We start from the raw sequence: 15,697 nt of genomic DNA on the forward strand, positions 1-15,697 counted from the left end.
CACCTCCCACAAAACATAAATTTTCACACACCCCCACACACAAATATTCTCTCTCTCTCTCTCTCTCTCTCTCTCTCTCTCTTCTCTCTCTCTCTCTCCTCTCTCTCTCTCTCTTTCCCCTCACACACACACACACCCCACACAACAAACCACCACACAATATTTTTCACAACAAACAAAATTTTTCTCCTCTTCTCTCTTTCTCTTTTCGCTTGTCTTTCTTCTTCCTCCTCTTCCCTCCTCCCTTTCGCAACACCAACAAACCAAAAACCCAAACAACAAACACCAAAAAAACCCAACCCGTTCTTTTTAAAAAAATTTTTTTTACTCATAATAAATTTTTTGTTAAAAGAATATCCCTTTCTTGCATTTAAAATAATTTTAAATGTAATGTCCACCCGCCTTACGCAAAAATACAAGTATCCGTTTCAAATGTTTTTAAATTTGGGGTTTTTTAACAATCAAAATATTAATTTCCTTTTTAAAGTAAATCCCCGGATATATGATTGATGGTAGTCTTTTTTTATTATTTGCATATTTCCCTAATTATTAATAAAAAAATTTATTTTGGAGTCGTAATTTTTTTCAATCTTCCTTTTTTCATTTAAAAGGAATGCGTTTATACAATTATGTATGTACAAAAAGCCGTTAAAAATTGGGAAAACAAAATTAAAATTTCTAAATGTTTTTTTTTTACGTGAAAAATTTTTAAAATCCAAATAAACCCGGGTATTTTTTTTTTCCCATTTTTGAGCCACGATTTTTTTTCTTTTCTGAGGGATAGAGGGGGCTTTTGGGACCCGGGTGGCCCCCTGCTCTTGGTAAGTTGGAAAACTTTCCCCACAAAATATATTTCAAAGGAAAAAAATTTTTAAAACTAATTTTTAAATTTTCGTCAAGATTTTGATTGGGCTCCCGTTGTTAAAGTTGAAAAAAAGAAAAATGAATCATAAATATTTTTCTAAAGCCTGATTTTCATTTTAAAAAAACAAATATTGCTATTACCCCCAAATAAAATGGTAAAAATGGCTTTCATAAAACCCCAGATTTGTGCTAATTGTTTTACCCCACATACCAACACCCCAAAACCCACCCCACACCACAACCTCATCTTCTCTTTATCTTAATTAAATATAAATTTATTTATTAAATTTTTTAATTTAAAAACAAGAAAATTATAATGAAACAAAAAAAAAAAAAAGAAAAACAACCCTTATTTATTAAAAATTTAATTAAATTCAAATTATTTAAAAAGGGGGAAAAAAAAATTTTATAAATAAATTTATAAGGGGAAAAAAAATTTTTTTTATAAAAAAAAGCCTTACTCAAAACCCACACACACAAAAAACTAAAAAATTGCAAAATTTTTCCCCCCCTCCCAAATTTTTGTTATTTATTATTATAATTTTATTATATATATAATATAATATAATATATTTAAATATAATATATAAATATATTAAATATAAATTTTCTAAAAAAATATGTTTGTTGTGTGTTTGTTTGGTTTTTTGTGTTGTGTGGGTGTGTTTGTGGTGTTTGTGGGTTTTTGTACATAGATGAATGTTAGATTAATATATGCAAAATAGATTAGTAAACAGATACAAACTGCTATACATACATACACGCATACGTACGTACAAAAAATATAATTTTCCTACTTTAATCATGTTACATACTCGTACTATTTGCAAGACATAAATGTAGGATGCATGTATAGAAATAAAAATACTTTTTTTCCCTTCCCATCCTACCTTAAAATATATAATACATACAAAATATTACATACATGCATAAAATATTACATACTACAAAAATATGTACATATTTAAAATACCATACATGGTCCCACATGCAAGCCCAAATAGGGGGATAAAAAAACGTTCCCATCCCCTTCCCTCTTTCAAAAACACGCAAAAAAATATAGTTAAAAAAAAGATCAAAACAAACTCGCGGACCTTTTAAATGAAAAAAAAAGTCTAAAACGACCCGGGGTTTTCTTATGACCCAGAACCCAACCGGGCCGGGTCCCGGGGTTCTAATCCAAATATTTTTTGACGCTGCAGGCGAGCGGGACTCAGACGGTACAGGTGAGTAAATGTGGCGTTGCTTTGCTGGTGTCACTTCAGAAAGATGTATTCTGCCTGTCTGCCTTTCTCTCCCGCTACCTCTCAGTTTCTCTCTCTGTCTCCCTCTATCTCTCTCAATCTGTTTTTTTTCCTTCTCTCTTTCTCTTTCTCTCTATTGTCTTTTTGTATTTTTCTAAGTGCGTGACTTCCATTTGTTGATAATAGGTTGTACTTTACCCCGTCTTTCTCCCCTACCTTTTCACCCCGAGACAGGTACCCGGAAGGGTTGGTGCATTGGGATTTTTTCTTGGTGCAACGCTACAGAGGGGTTGTTGCGATCTTTGGTAATTTCTTCCATTTCCCCCCAATAAGCATTTCATTTTTTTTACACAAAACCCCAAACGAAGGGAAATGGTTAATGTTTGTTTTTCTGATGATTACTGTCTTGTAATTCACGTTTTATATACAAATGACATATTATCATTATTATTATGTACATTATTATTATTGTTATTATATATTAGTATCATATTACTGATTATCTCATTATTATTATCATTATTACTTCATTATCTACTTATTATTATCATTATTATATAATGATCATCATAATTATTATCCATTTATCTCACTGATATACTATCATTATCATTGATAGGATACTAATGTATTTAACATATTGCACTAAGGAGTAAAGCGGTTCCAAGGTGATAATTCCAATTTCATTAACACTCAGAAATGCGTGTATGAATTTCCCATGCTAAGGTCTCCTGACTATTTTCAGGGTGTACATGGGCGGCCTGGATTGTGACATGGTAAATGAAACCAGCGGGGAACTCTACCAACTGGAATCGCGAAGCCTCAGATGTCAGGTAACCAGTAAGTACATCGGACCCATGAACGGAACCACCTACGTAACTGAACGCGGTGTCTCAGTCAACCGGAAATGGGGAATTTACGTCGATTCTCAGGACAGACTGTTCCAGCACCACACCTACGCAGGTAAATATGATGGCTAGTAGCAACACTTGATAAGGAAGTGACTTAGAAAGCTTTGCAGATAAAATATAGTGATTAGGCTTTTAAGCGACGTCAACAGGCGAAATAAAAGCAAAATCCAGTCGTAAGACTTACAGTACTACTAGAATATTTTATTTTCCTTGAGATAAACTAGTTATCACAGATGAATACGACCTGATTTATGGTCACCACAGTCACAGAATACAACAGAAAACTTGAGATAGAAAGAATAAATGCGACAACTATCACATGAAGCAGCAACGTGACCCAATACTCTTTTCTGCCACAGGAGTTGAGAGCGTGAGTCCCAGCAGCGGATCCTCGCAGGGAAACACTCTGTTGACTGTCACGGGTGTTGGCTTCGACCCATACCCCGGCAAGACTGAGGTAGGCACTGGCGCTCATCCTTGCCTTTTGAAATAAGCTTATCTTTTTTATGAAACCTCGTCTTCGGGAAGTTGTCCACGCTTAAAACACGAACAGTTAATGGATCACTATTACAGGTGTGGGTTGGAGGAGCCGAGTGTGTGATCCAGGATGTGCAAGACGAGACTCTCACCTGCTTGACGCCATCGCAAGATGAGACTGGGCCGGCATCAGGTAAAAATTGTTAAGAAACTATTAGACCAGGTTTATGATCCTGGAAAATAAAGAACGAGTAAATTCTTATCAATTTTTTACTGTCTGTCTCTTTCTCCTCCTTTCTCATTTTAAAACAACAAAATATTATTATACGATTGTGTGTATATTATTGTGGTATTTTTGTATAGTTGTTGTAGTGGTTGTGCGGGTTGTATGTGTGTGTAAAGCACATGTAACATTCATGGCCAACAGATAGCTGCAGATGAACAACGGTAGCTGTTTCCTGGCCCGGGACCCGTCCTCGACGGCAGGTGACAGGAGGAGAAAGAAAGTGGTCGGACGAACGATTTAAACGCGTGGTTCTTTTTCACTCTGCCATTTCCTTCATAAAGGGGAGCGTGTCAACTGTCTGAGACGTGGAGCGGCGTGTACGTCAGTAATTTACTCGACGACAGCCTTTGGGACGCCCTGGACTCCAGTCACAGCGGCTACAGCTCCTCGGTGATGATGGACACGAGTATTACCGTAGATGGCACCAGAATCAACGGGGAAATTCGGTAGGTATCTTGAGGAATGACATAGTTTCTTGCCTAAGTGGGTCTACATCTTATCATCATTATCCTCATAATCAATATTATATTATCTGCTCTTTCATATAATTATTGATCATTTATTTTCATGCATTATTATATGCACATATATTTTCCAATAATACTTATTTCGTTACTGTTATCAATGACTTTTCAGTATTCCATAACATTTTCATTTTTATCAAACTTTATTCATTACTATATATAGTTATCACTATTATTTTGAATTTTTAACCGTTGCACTATAACACCATCAACGCAATCAGTCATATAATGGTTGTATAATAATTTTAATACATATATTTTAAAAACTGCCAGAAATTCTAACACATTATACTCCGGATAAAATTTTATTAAAAAAAAAAAAATGCAAAAAAAATAAAAGTAAATGATACACAGATAATAAACGACAAGTTTTAATATATAGATCCGGATAAATAATAGATAATATTAAAATGTAATTAGTAAACATTAAACAAATATAGACATAATATAAAGAGATGCTTTTTTGAGGCTTGCAGGCTACCTCCACGTTGCCCATGATGGCCTTGTATTCTCTGGGCCGTTGCCGACTTGGATGGCAATTCGGTCTTCCTCATTGCCGAAAATGGCAACCCCGACAACAAGGTAATGAAAGAGTTAATACTATTCGAATTCAGATTCATTTTATGGCTGTGGTTTAGCTGTTGTAATTATAATCAATGTGATAGCATTGCAACTACTACTAATATCACAATTGTTAGTTGTCGCTCTCATGAGAAACCTCGTTCCCGCAGACTTACGTGGGTCACTGGCACCATATAACACTCGAAGCGGACACCCCGGCTTATTTCGAGCTCCGGTATCGCACCCAAGGTAAGCGGCACGGTCTGGATGATCCAGTTTTATTCCTGAGACTCATCTTAGTTCGGAAATAAAGTGGTACCATTGGGGATTTGAACATTTATGTAGCAAATGCTTCTAGCGTGATTAGGTAGCCACAGAATTGAGGGGGGTAAATGAGGATGACCCCTAAACGAGCTTTGAGCTTTGACCTCACTCTCGACTTCGCAGCGAGCATGACCTTCCGTATCGTGATGGCCGACTTCAACGCCAAGTTCACGTACGACCAGACGGCCATGGGTCACGACGAGCGCCACCGTGTCAGGTTGGACCCCAAAGAACAGTTCGAAGTGCAGAGGATTAGTTACTCAGGATCCCCAGGTCAAGCTAGGATTTATCTAGCTGGACTTACCTCTGACCTTGTTGATATCACTGTGGACACAGAGGTACTTGTAAAGGCTCACCATGTACTGTAGATATGAGTAACAGCACTATGGTAATATCTGTTTTGATTCATTTTGTGTGGTTTCCATTTTCTTTTGGTTCGATCGATACTCTTCCTGTATCATCATTTAAAATCATGTTACTTCTGCCTCCCTGCAGATTCGATCCGCGATTCTAGGCCTGACTGACCAGCTGTGCGAGACCCAGGCGGACAGCCCGACGTATTTGTACCAGACCGACTTCGAAATGGGCGAGGATGATCCTCCCGGACTGAGAGGATCGACCGCCGTCGACATCGCGAGCTACTGTGGAAAGTGAGTGGCGCCGCTTTTATAAAGGAAAAGTGAAATATTGACGAATGGTAAGAAGATGTATTTACATATAAGGTAATGTGATAGAAGCCCGGGTGATATGTGTTATTTATTTCAGGAAATCCTTTTTGATGAATTCGGACGACCCAAGACTTTACTACACCGACAACGAGGATGAAATGGCGGACGTTAACACCCATCGCTATGTAAGACTAAAAACTAGAACAAATATTTTTTCTTATTCGAAGATTTTCAAGTTATCAAAATTCTTTATTACCACATGTTCCAAAAAAATAAATGCTAAATTGATATTTTTAAACAAGAATATCATTCACAGGAATATAACTTATCATATCTTCTCTAGATGTGTTTTGCTGTCCGAGGCAACATTGAGACTACCATGAGGATACAGTTCCGCTGGAAGGACAAATATGGCAATGGCGGAAGAACCGACACACTTGTGGCTGATCACGGTCTTGCTGCCACGGCTGACACGTAAGTTTTTTATGAATTCACACGCACGCAAACACACGCACACATCATTGACATATATGCACACAGTTATATATATATATATATATATATATATATATATATATATATATATTATATATATATGTATTCACATTTACACTACATATGCACACGTACATACATACTTGAACCCATGTCATTTCAAAACAATATGATGGACTTTACTTTCAAGGGGAAATAAGAATAGCCTAGACAGACGAATATATTAATCTATTTGTCCAATGACATAAACCCACTGTTTATTTATTTGTTTCTCCCATGTCACGTGACTCCTCTCACTCAGGTGGAGTTCACGGCTGCGTCGACTTGCTTGCCCTCGTGGACAGTTCGTGGTTGAACAATCACCGTATTGCAGGAGAGAAGCTGAAGGTCAGACACGTCCTGGCGCCGCGTCGAGCAACTCACAGAGACAGCGTATACGTCGATACCTTCGCCTTTGCCACAGAAGACATTGCCGGTGAGGTGTAGTTGGATATTTCCGTCGATTTAGATTTCATGTCTGTGCCAAAGAAACGGTCTCGGATACCACGAATTTGACGGTTACCTCGTTAGTCCGAAAAGTGGAATACCATTTTAATCTACGTTACCATATTCACAGTGGTCCAGACCCGACCATCCGCCCTGAAGAACGCAGGAATCTTAGTGGACGACGTGGTCGTGACGGCAGTGGAAAATGAAAATGCTTTCGATGTGGAGATCCAGACCGGCAACTGCGTTGGAGATTTCCCTCTACTCGGCGTGACGCAGACCACGGGTGAGTCATTCGCTTTCACTGATATAGAGTTTTCTTTGCGCCTTGATTTCTCCAAAATTTGAGTTATTTGTCTGAGTATTTCTGCAGGACTATTACTCCGAGATATTATAACTACATATCTGTATATTCACAGCTTTTTATACACACACACACAACCTCAACCACACTGTATATTTACACAAGTACAGACAGATCCTTACACTTATCTGTGCTGATCGTCCCTCTGAAGTCCGTGTGAGGCCCTCTGATTCCACAATCTCTGAAACAGTTCTCCATCTCACCAGTCCTTTTCCATTCGACTTACAGGCGAAGCTTCGTGGATAACCGATCTCGCCAGCGCCGCCAGCTACACCTTCAGCGTGGGCGCGGAGGAGGTGAACGTGAGCAGGACTTTTGTGGCGACTCATCCCGTCACCGGAACTTGGTCGCTCAACATCGAAGGCGTCACTGTCGAAGGTTCAACTCAAACACTAAGTTCACTAAGTTCGGCTACTAAGTCCAGGGGATAAGGTGTTTTACCGGTATCGATCTTCATTATGGTACTAGTCTTTCTTACATAATTATCATTTTCATATCAAATGGTAAACCCTTTTTGTAATGATCATGTTATTGCTGAAAATTACTCATTATTTTCTTAATTCAACTGTTATTATAGTAAATCATTGGGATGTAGTCCATAATTTAAATTCTTATCATTATATTTGAGAATAAATAACTTTAATTGATGTGTTTCCACATACTGCAATTTCCTCAAATTATGCGATTTATGAGATATGTATTAATCACCACACAACTCGGATAAATATAAAACATCAAAGCGCATCAGGTAGATCACCTGCTACGTCTCATTCACCCCTCTTTTACATCGATCACGCTTTCTTACTTCCCCCTCCCCAGACATCCCCTTCGACGTGGCAGACTGGGCTCTGGATGAGATGATCGAGGCCGCCCTTGGAACCAGCGGCATGGCAGTCTCTCGCAGCGGAATTTGCACCGTATATAATTGGTACATAGAGTGGAAGGAGAATCCAGGGCGAAAGGAGATGTCTTCCATAGACATTTCAGGACTGACGTTCGATGGGTGAGTCACTTGTCCATGGCATCTAGGCATAATTTCCACCCACTGGATTATCCTTCGTCAAAAAGGAGAAAAGAAATGAAAAACTCGGGCAGATTGACTTTTCGTTTTCGTAACTTTTTCGCTTTCTTTTTCGTCAGCGAGAAAATCAACATGAATGTAGACAGGAGCAGAGAAGGCAAGCTGTGGCATGATCCTATCGAGGGAGACTTTTCCTCACTTTTGTCGGGGAAGACGAAACACTAAGTGTAGTGCCGGGCTGCTCTATTGTCGCTTTACTCGCCTTCTGTAGCTGTCTCTCCACTCATTCTCTTCCTACGCTTTCTTCCTCTCGCTCTCTCCATTTATCTATTTATCTCCTCCCTCATTCTCCCCTCCCCCCTCCCTCCCTCCCTTTTCCTTCCTTCTTCCCTCCCTCATTCTCTCTTCCCTCCCTCCCTTCCTCCTCGATCATTAGTCCGCAAACTTCCCTTCGAGCGATTCTTGAGCCGTCACTCTCCTTGCTTGCATCACAGGTGTTCGTGAGAGTGAATGGTTACTCTGCTGCTTGCACTGGCGCTTGTGCATTCGCGTTCGACGACTCAGGAGCCCCGAGCCTCTCTTCTGTCGCTGGATCTCCAGGTAAGGGATGGAAAGCTTTAGAAAATGAATTGCAATATAAACTTTGGGGGTTTATGCAGCTGATTTGCAATTTCCTCTCAGTGGTTCTTCAGACTGAATGTATAAAAAGTTTTTGAGCTGTTTGACCAGTTGTTACACAGCGTTAGCAGTCTAGTCAAAGTCCATGTGTACGTCTTCCAGATGCGTCGGGCAGCCATACCCTGACCATTGTGGGTACAGGATTTAGCAGTTCCGACAGCAACGACTACAGCGTAACCGTAGGAGGATCTGTGTGTAGCGTATCTGCCGTCACCACCACACAGGTACGTACCTTGTAGCATCGTGGCTCCGTGGTACTCATAGGAATATTCCTGAAGGGGTTACTGTTTTCTCCTTCGCTTCCTTCTTCCGTTTTGTAGGTATGATTATTGTCATTTGATTCTTTCCAGGTGACCTGCACAGTCGCTTACCTGGCCGCCGGCACCTTCCCCGTCCGCGTCAGTATGCAACCCGTCGGGAGCGCGCTGCAGCCCGACCCGCCCCTCTCCTACACCGTCACCGTCTCCGTCACGTCCGTCGCCCCTGTCACGGGAGGGACGGGCGGCGGATACTCCGTGGTCGTGGCCGGCACCGGCTTCCCCGCAGACCTGGCCGGGTGGGAGGGAAGCTCCGTCGCTCTCGGCCTCGAGGACTGCGCCGTCACCGACGCCGACGCCGCCTCCGTCACGTGCACCGCGCCGGCCGGGGTACGTCAGGGAGTAGGTTTTTAAGTAATAATGATAATGAATATCGAAATAATGATAAAGATAACGATAATCAGAGTAATGGTATAGAAATGATAACATGATAACGATATATATTATTAAAGAAATATAATATATAAATATAACAACAAAAACAAACAACATCACATAAAAAAAAAAAAAAAATTTTTTATTTTTTATATTTTTATATATATATATTTTTATAATATATTTTATATATATATATTTTCCCCCTTTTCTTTTCGAGTTCATCAGACTCAGGTGAAGGGAACCAACGTGAAGCCGAGTCCTTCCGAGGCGGCGATCTGATCTATCTCGAACAGCTTACGGCAACACAACCATCCCGTATCGTGTAAAGAGGTGGACGGTGGCGAGGGATGGAGGGTATAGTGTCCAAAGGAGAAACTATGATCTGGATGTTCGAAGATGGAGAAACTGTGAGTTTTGTTGACATTTGGTTTATTTTTTTTTCGATCCTTTTATGGGCGACTCTTGATCTTTAACAAGGGGAAAGATTTGTTTTGTGGATAACAGTGATCCTTTATTTTCACCCTCTAGCAAAGGATATCGAATACAGGGCTCAGAGTAAATATGGGGCTGGAGTGCGACAAGTATTATCACGTAACAACACCAGATTCATGCACAAACTCAGATTACTTCAGGTAATGGATCACTGTTTCTCTGGTTTTTTCTACAGGTAGAGGTCTAACAAACTGCAGTATTGGAAAATGTACAGAAATTGTTTTAAAGAGAGATTATATTGGGTATTATGTCGCAAATGAAGCTTAACATTGTTTTTCTCAGAACAACAGGTGTAAGAGAGAAACAGCTCTGACGCCATTCCAGACCCGGCTACAGGTTATACGGGGGAATACTACTGGGAGAATCCTCAAAGACGATGACTTACAATGGGTATGTCTGTAATGATTCTTGAGGGTGGGGGATCAGGGACTCTCGTTTTCTCTCCCTCACTCACGCTCACTCTCTCTCTCTCTCTCTCTCTCTCTCTCTCTCTATCTATTATCTATCTCTCTGTCTGTCTCTCTCTCTCTCTCTCTCTCTCTCTTCTCTCTGTCTCTGGTTCTGTTCTCTGTCTCTGTCATGTCTCTGGGTCTCTGCCGCTGTCTCTGTCCTGTCTCTGTCTCTGGTCTCTGTCTCTCTCTCTTCTTACGCACATACACACACACACACACACACACCACCACAACACACACACCACACGCCACACGCACACGCACACGCCACAGCACACGGACACGCACACGTCACACGCGCACGCGCACGGCACACGCACACGCACACGCACACGCACGCTGCACAACACACACGCGAGCGCCAATCACGTGTCACTCACTCAACTTATCGATATGTAAATAGAGTTATAAACAACACTTTAGATAATCAAATTGGTGCTACAAGTAATTCTCCCTTTTTGTTTGAAGTTTCGTATGATCAGGAATCCAGGAAGAAACGAACCGTCTTTGATGAGCGAAATACAGGTCGGACACGAAACATTAACTTTAAGAATACAGGTGAGTTTGTACCAAACCATTTGATCTTGCATTGCTAAATTTTTAAGAATCAACACCAAAGAGAAGATCAGATAGAATAGAATGCTATTATAGCATTTTGAGAGGAGTCGACCCCAATGAACTTCAATCATGAATATCCTCATTGAATCCTCCCTTTCTATATAAAGTGACTCAAAAACCCTTGTGGATGTTTCACATCTATACTTTAATTCTGTCGCTGTCAGTGTTAGAATACCCGAAATTGCTAGCCTATAAAAAATCATACAAAGCACAAAATGCTTAAACTAGTGCCCCATGATACCATTCCTGGCAAACACTACTGCAGGCGAATACCGCGGGCTGTTTCTCCCACGCCTCCGACCCAGCGTGCCCACTGCCGACAGGTGTATACTTCTTGTGGTTCCGACGTTGAGACCGGAAAGAAGTTACTGTAGGATCGGGAGACATCCGACGGCACACGGAAGGAATATGGCCTGCAGTGGGAAGGCGACGAGATTCTCATTCCACCAGGTGAGCGAGAGTGAGGAAGGAGTCGAGCGAACAGCGAGTGAGTGATTGATTGAGTGAGTGATTGGGTGGGTGGGGTCTTGTGGGGGTGGTGTAGTGAGTGTCAGAGGTATTGCGTAACCCCTGCATGATATTCGGAAACAACACGGGTCTAGTAGCAAATTTTATTGGAGATGAAGGTTGATGATAGGCAAGTGGCCGGCTTGTGCGGAAGTAGGCACGGGCAGCAGTAGGCCCCGGCAGGAGGCATGTACTGTCCCCAGAGGAAGCAGCGTCCGAGGAACCGTGAATCGAGGTTGAGTATTCCGTAGGTCAATGTGATCGTCAGAGGCATAGCACGGTGGGCGGCCGATGCCATGAGCAACGCCCCGCCCAAGTGTTACCCCTGCTAGTTTTATGGCGGGCACATGGAATTGAAAAGCATCTGACAACTCAGAGTTGGTAAGTGAGAGCGCAAAGGTGCATGAGTGAGAGACAGAGAAGAGAATGGGAGACAGTGAGAGACAGGATATATTTTGAAGTGCATAAAGAAAAAATACTCTATAGAGAAGGGAAGTATTTTCTAATGCAGTTAGAAGTAAAAACTTTCCGGAATAGCAGAGATATGCCTGTTCAGTCAGATAACAATGAAAATAATCAGAAACTTTGTTACAGGTCTTTGGTGACTGATTTTTTTTCGTTCCAGTCAAGGGTATTGAGGTTCAGGAAGTGCACATGTGGGTTTTACAAATGATAGGTTTGATGAATTTACCTTTCCTTCAGGAATGGGAATCATCGTGGATAAAGATTACCCCAAGCTCGGCCGTGTTTATGTTTATGGCGGTTTGGGAGTTGAAGACTCGAGAGATCATTGTTCAATGCTACCATCATTTTCCTGCAGGTAAGTTTCATTCAGATAGCCTCCTTCAAACTCTCCAAATATTTTTCTAGAAATCCGTGTAAACGCTGTAAATACGTTTCATTACCCGGTTATGCACCAATATCACTGGTTTCATGTTTGAAATTACCCACAGGGTGGAAATCTATCGGTAGCAGGATTTAGCGAAGCGCCCCTTCATGCATACACTCGAAATCGTCCTCAGAGGCACCACAGCCTAATGATCCAGACAAATGTTGACATGCCCATGCCCGATGGACACACCCGACGTTGGATGGAAGGCCTATGGGTTAAACTGCCATTATTTTGCTTTTGTATGATAGAAAATGGTAGCAGCTTACAACAGAAATAAAGGAGAACAACATTTGGCTATGACTAATAGAAAACGTTTACCAGTGATTTGGACAAACTGATTCTTAACGACAAGTCCTTCACACTTGGGTCAAACTCGGAGCCCACCGCTGCCTGTCTGGGAGACTGTAATCACGCTTGCTGAAGCTGCCGAACTCGGATGGTCAATAAAGAGGTAAATAACTGCATTCTGTTTTTATACGAAGGTCTAGCCTACATGTGAGTAGACAATGTTACCTCATTTATGAAAGGATGAATATTACCACTGTGAAAACATCACTGATGAAAGAGCAGTTCAGGCTCACAAAACACTGTTTGACAGGTTAATAAACACTTACTACCGGCAAAGGAGGCTACGAAACCGAAGTGCGGATGGTCACTGCCGTATCAGGCAAACATCTAAACCTTGATGCGCTTCCTCGATGAACCATTTAGGTAATGGAAGCCACGTATACACCACTATAATAAACCTCTGTGTTCTTGTACAAATCTTCCTATTTCCTGTATGATTTGATGTCATCTTAGGTGTAATTATTATATTTTATATATTACAAATAGTCATTATCACCAGAAAACAATTTCTTGAATCAACCAGCATTGTACAGAATTATAGGCGATTGCTATCTAGTATCTAGGTATGACCAAAAGGATACTTTTATTTTCTCTTCGGCGAACCCACACACTTTCTGATGGAACTTCAGAGTATGTAATGGCTGGCGAGGTGGGCCTCTCACTCAAACATCGTCATGGAAGGCAGTGACTATGCAGGCTGATGCAAAAGGTTTTTGGGGGGTCGCGTCCTAGTTTCCTCATTGGACCGCAGACAGGAGTCGATTATCAAGTAAAGGAGTACAACGAGAATGGGACAAAGCCGGGGGTTGAATAGTATGTCAAAAGGATAATTCACATTTTTAGGTGCATTCCATGACCTTATGAAAATTTATCCATTTTTATGCATTTTTTGTGCAACTTTACATTTGTTTGTCTACAGTCGAAGTGCCTCAGCTTTTCCTGTGTGGAATTTAAGAACATGGCACTCAGAAGGGACTGCTCAGAATCCAACCGATCCAAGGTCTCATTGGCTTTCCATAGTCTGGGACTGGACGATGGCTCCACACTATGTGAAGAAATGTAGCTTCAACAAGAAATTCAACAGTGCTATTGGGTTCTTCAGTTCAAACCACTTTTATGTCGTTGAAAACACGCGTTTACTATACCGTTGGCTCTAAGTGAGTATGGAACTTAGGCTACATTTGAAACATTCAAAGTTATTAGTCTTATGTAACTTGATTGCACAATTTGGTAAATACCATCCTCACTTAGCAACTCTTTGTCCACAGGCATCTGTCGACGAGTGTGAGGACAACACCTTCCGCCTTACAACTTGGTATCCCTTTTGTTCTTCCCGGTACATACAACGCGAATAGAATCTCAGTACAGCCATGGAAGGGGATTCTACCTCAATAAAGTTCTAGAACTGTATTACAGGGCAATGTGTTGATGGTAAAGGAGGAATAAATTCTGATCTCAAACCAAACAATATGATACGCAATGATCATTTAAAATTCACACTGAGAAGCCTGCATAAACGTTTCACCATTTTACCATTCCAATTTCCGTTCATTCCACAAGGATCCTGAGCTTGCTGGCTACCGTAACTATGGAGAGCTTTGTGAAGAGCCCACTAACTGGGTCGACAATGAAGTTCGGTGCGACAGATTGGTGTTATGGTGAGTAAAGAAAAATACTGTTAGTGGTTTAACTTTTTCTTGAAATTATATGTGAAGACTACTTGTTTATCTAAATCTTCCTATCAATGTTTCCATGTATTTGAGCTGTGGAAAAAAAGAAACCCAAGAGAAAACCTATGGATGCCAGAAGGATCAATGACTTTTAGCTTGAGAACACTGATACAGCCTTTCTACATGCAAAGTTATGCAAGCCTTCACCTAAACAAACCGTGAGTTTTAAAATGTTTCACATTGAATTCCCTCTATCTAGATACCATTGAAATATAAGGAGACATGTTAACATGAAAAGAAAACTGTAAAACCAAAGCGCAAATAAGAGAACATGGTAATTAATTTTATGGATCGAATATCAGTAATATTCACTTCTTCTTGGTTATGTTACAGGTGCGTTAGTGTTGACGCCCATTGGAAAAAACCAGATCATTTACGCTCCCACCTTGCTTGAGCCACATGTTCTTACGAAAAACAAGCACAACTACAGATAACTCGTTGTTCATCGGAGCATTAGCCGTCTTATGACTGGACGTACCACGATTCTAAATCCAATGCTCAGAACTTCTTTGCGAATCTGTGGACAAAGGCATTGTGGCGGAAATGACGGAGTTAGAGACGCTGGCAGCCTTTGTCCAGGAAAGTCAACAGTAAGACTTTCCTCAATAATTTACCACAGCTGTGATAATTCGAAAAAATTAATTAGCTAAAAACATTTCCATGAAAAAATTAATTACCTTGCAATTGTCTTCCTGTATTAAAAAAATCCTTCCATAAACAGGGGCTCCCAAGCATCCATGCCACGAAGGATCCAGTTACCCAGCCATCAATGGAGCCACACACATCAGTAACGTCAAAGTTCGCTAACTATGCCACTCGTCTTGTGGCAGGGATGCTGCATATCCAACAAAGACGCAGATGATGCTAATCCACCGGTCTTTGTAGTGGCCTAACCTTCCTGACACTTCAGAAAAAACAAGCTCTCCTGTTCGAGTAAGTCCAAGTCTGTCAGTTTTCACGCATATTCAAAAAAGAAAGAGATAATGGGAATGATTCGAAAATAACCAATGCCGGTATTAGAAATTATATCTCAAAGGGAACAATGGGAATAATGATGGTT

At 40.8% G+C, this 15,697-nt stretch overlaps 2 protein-coding genes across 2 annotated transcripts; both read left to right on the forward strand.

Annotated features, from left to right (window-relative positions):
- Positions 1-2,853: 2,853 nt before the first annotated feature.
- Positions 2,854-3,731, forward strand: LOC119572244 (fibrocystin-L-like; the record flags this gene model as incomplete). The annotated part of the gene is given in 3 exon segments (XM_037919237.1): positions 2,854-3,071; positions 3,379-3,476; positions 3,593-3,731. Coding segments are annotated over 3 exon segments (427 nt in total), but the record flags the coding sequence as incomplete, so codon positions are not given.
- A 1,050-nt stretch (positions 3,732-4,781) lies between these two features.
- Positions 4,782-7,572, forward strand: LOC119572245. Its single transcript, XM_037919239.1, has 9 exons — positions 4,782-4,888; positions 5,038-5,116; positions 5,315-5,529; positions 5,687-5,841; positions 5,957-6,044; positions 6,203-6,333; positions 6,656-6,829; positions 6,971-7,126; positions 7,433-7,572. Exons 3-8 carry the CDS (start codon positions 5,320-5,322, stop codon positions 7,047-7,049), a joined length of 837 nt encoding a protein of 278 aa, XP_037775167.1. The 5' UTR covers positions 4,782-4,888; positions 5,038-5,116; positions 5,315-5,319; the 3' UTR covers positions 7,050-7,126; positions 7,433-7,572.
- Positions 7,573-15,697: the final 8,125 nt, after the last annotated feature.

This window comes from Penaeus monodon, chromosome 4 (genome assembly GCF_015228065.2).
Source record: "Penaeus monodon isolate SGIC_2016 chromosome 4, NSTDA_Pmon_1, whole genome shotgun sequence".
In the NCBI taxonomy this organism is placed as follows: domain Eukaryota; kingdom Metazoa; phylum Arthropoda; class Malacostraca; order Decapoda; family Penaeidae; genus Penaeus; species Penaeus monodon.

What these genes read in the sequence shown, in the direction of transcription:
- LOC119572245 (XM_037919239.1), top strand. Translation starts at nt 5,320, where the DNA reads ATGACCTTCCGTATCGTGATGGCCGACTTCAACGCCAAGTTCACGTAC. An exon ending in ATCGCGAGCTACTGTGGAAA is followed by an intron (nt 5,842 to 5,956) that starts GTGAGTGGCGCC and finishes TATTTATTTCAG; the next exon opens with GAAATCCTTTTTGATGAATT. An exon ending in TGCCACAGAAGACATTGCCG is followed by an intron (nt 6,830 to 6,970) that starts GTGAGGTGTAGT and finishes CCATATTCACAG; the next exon opens with TGGTCCAGACCCGACCATCC.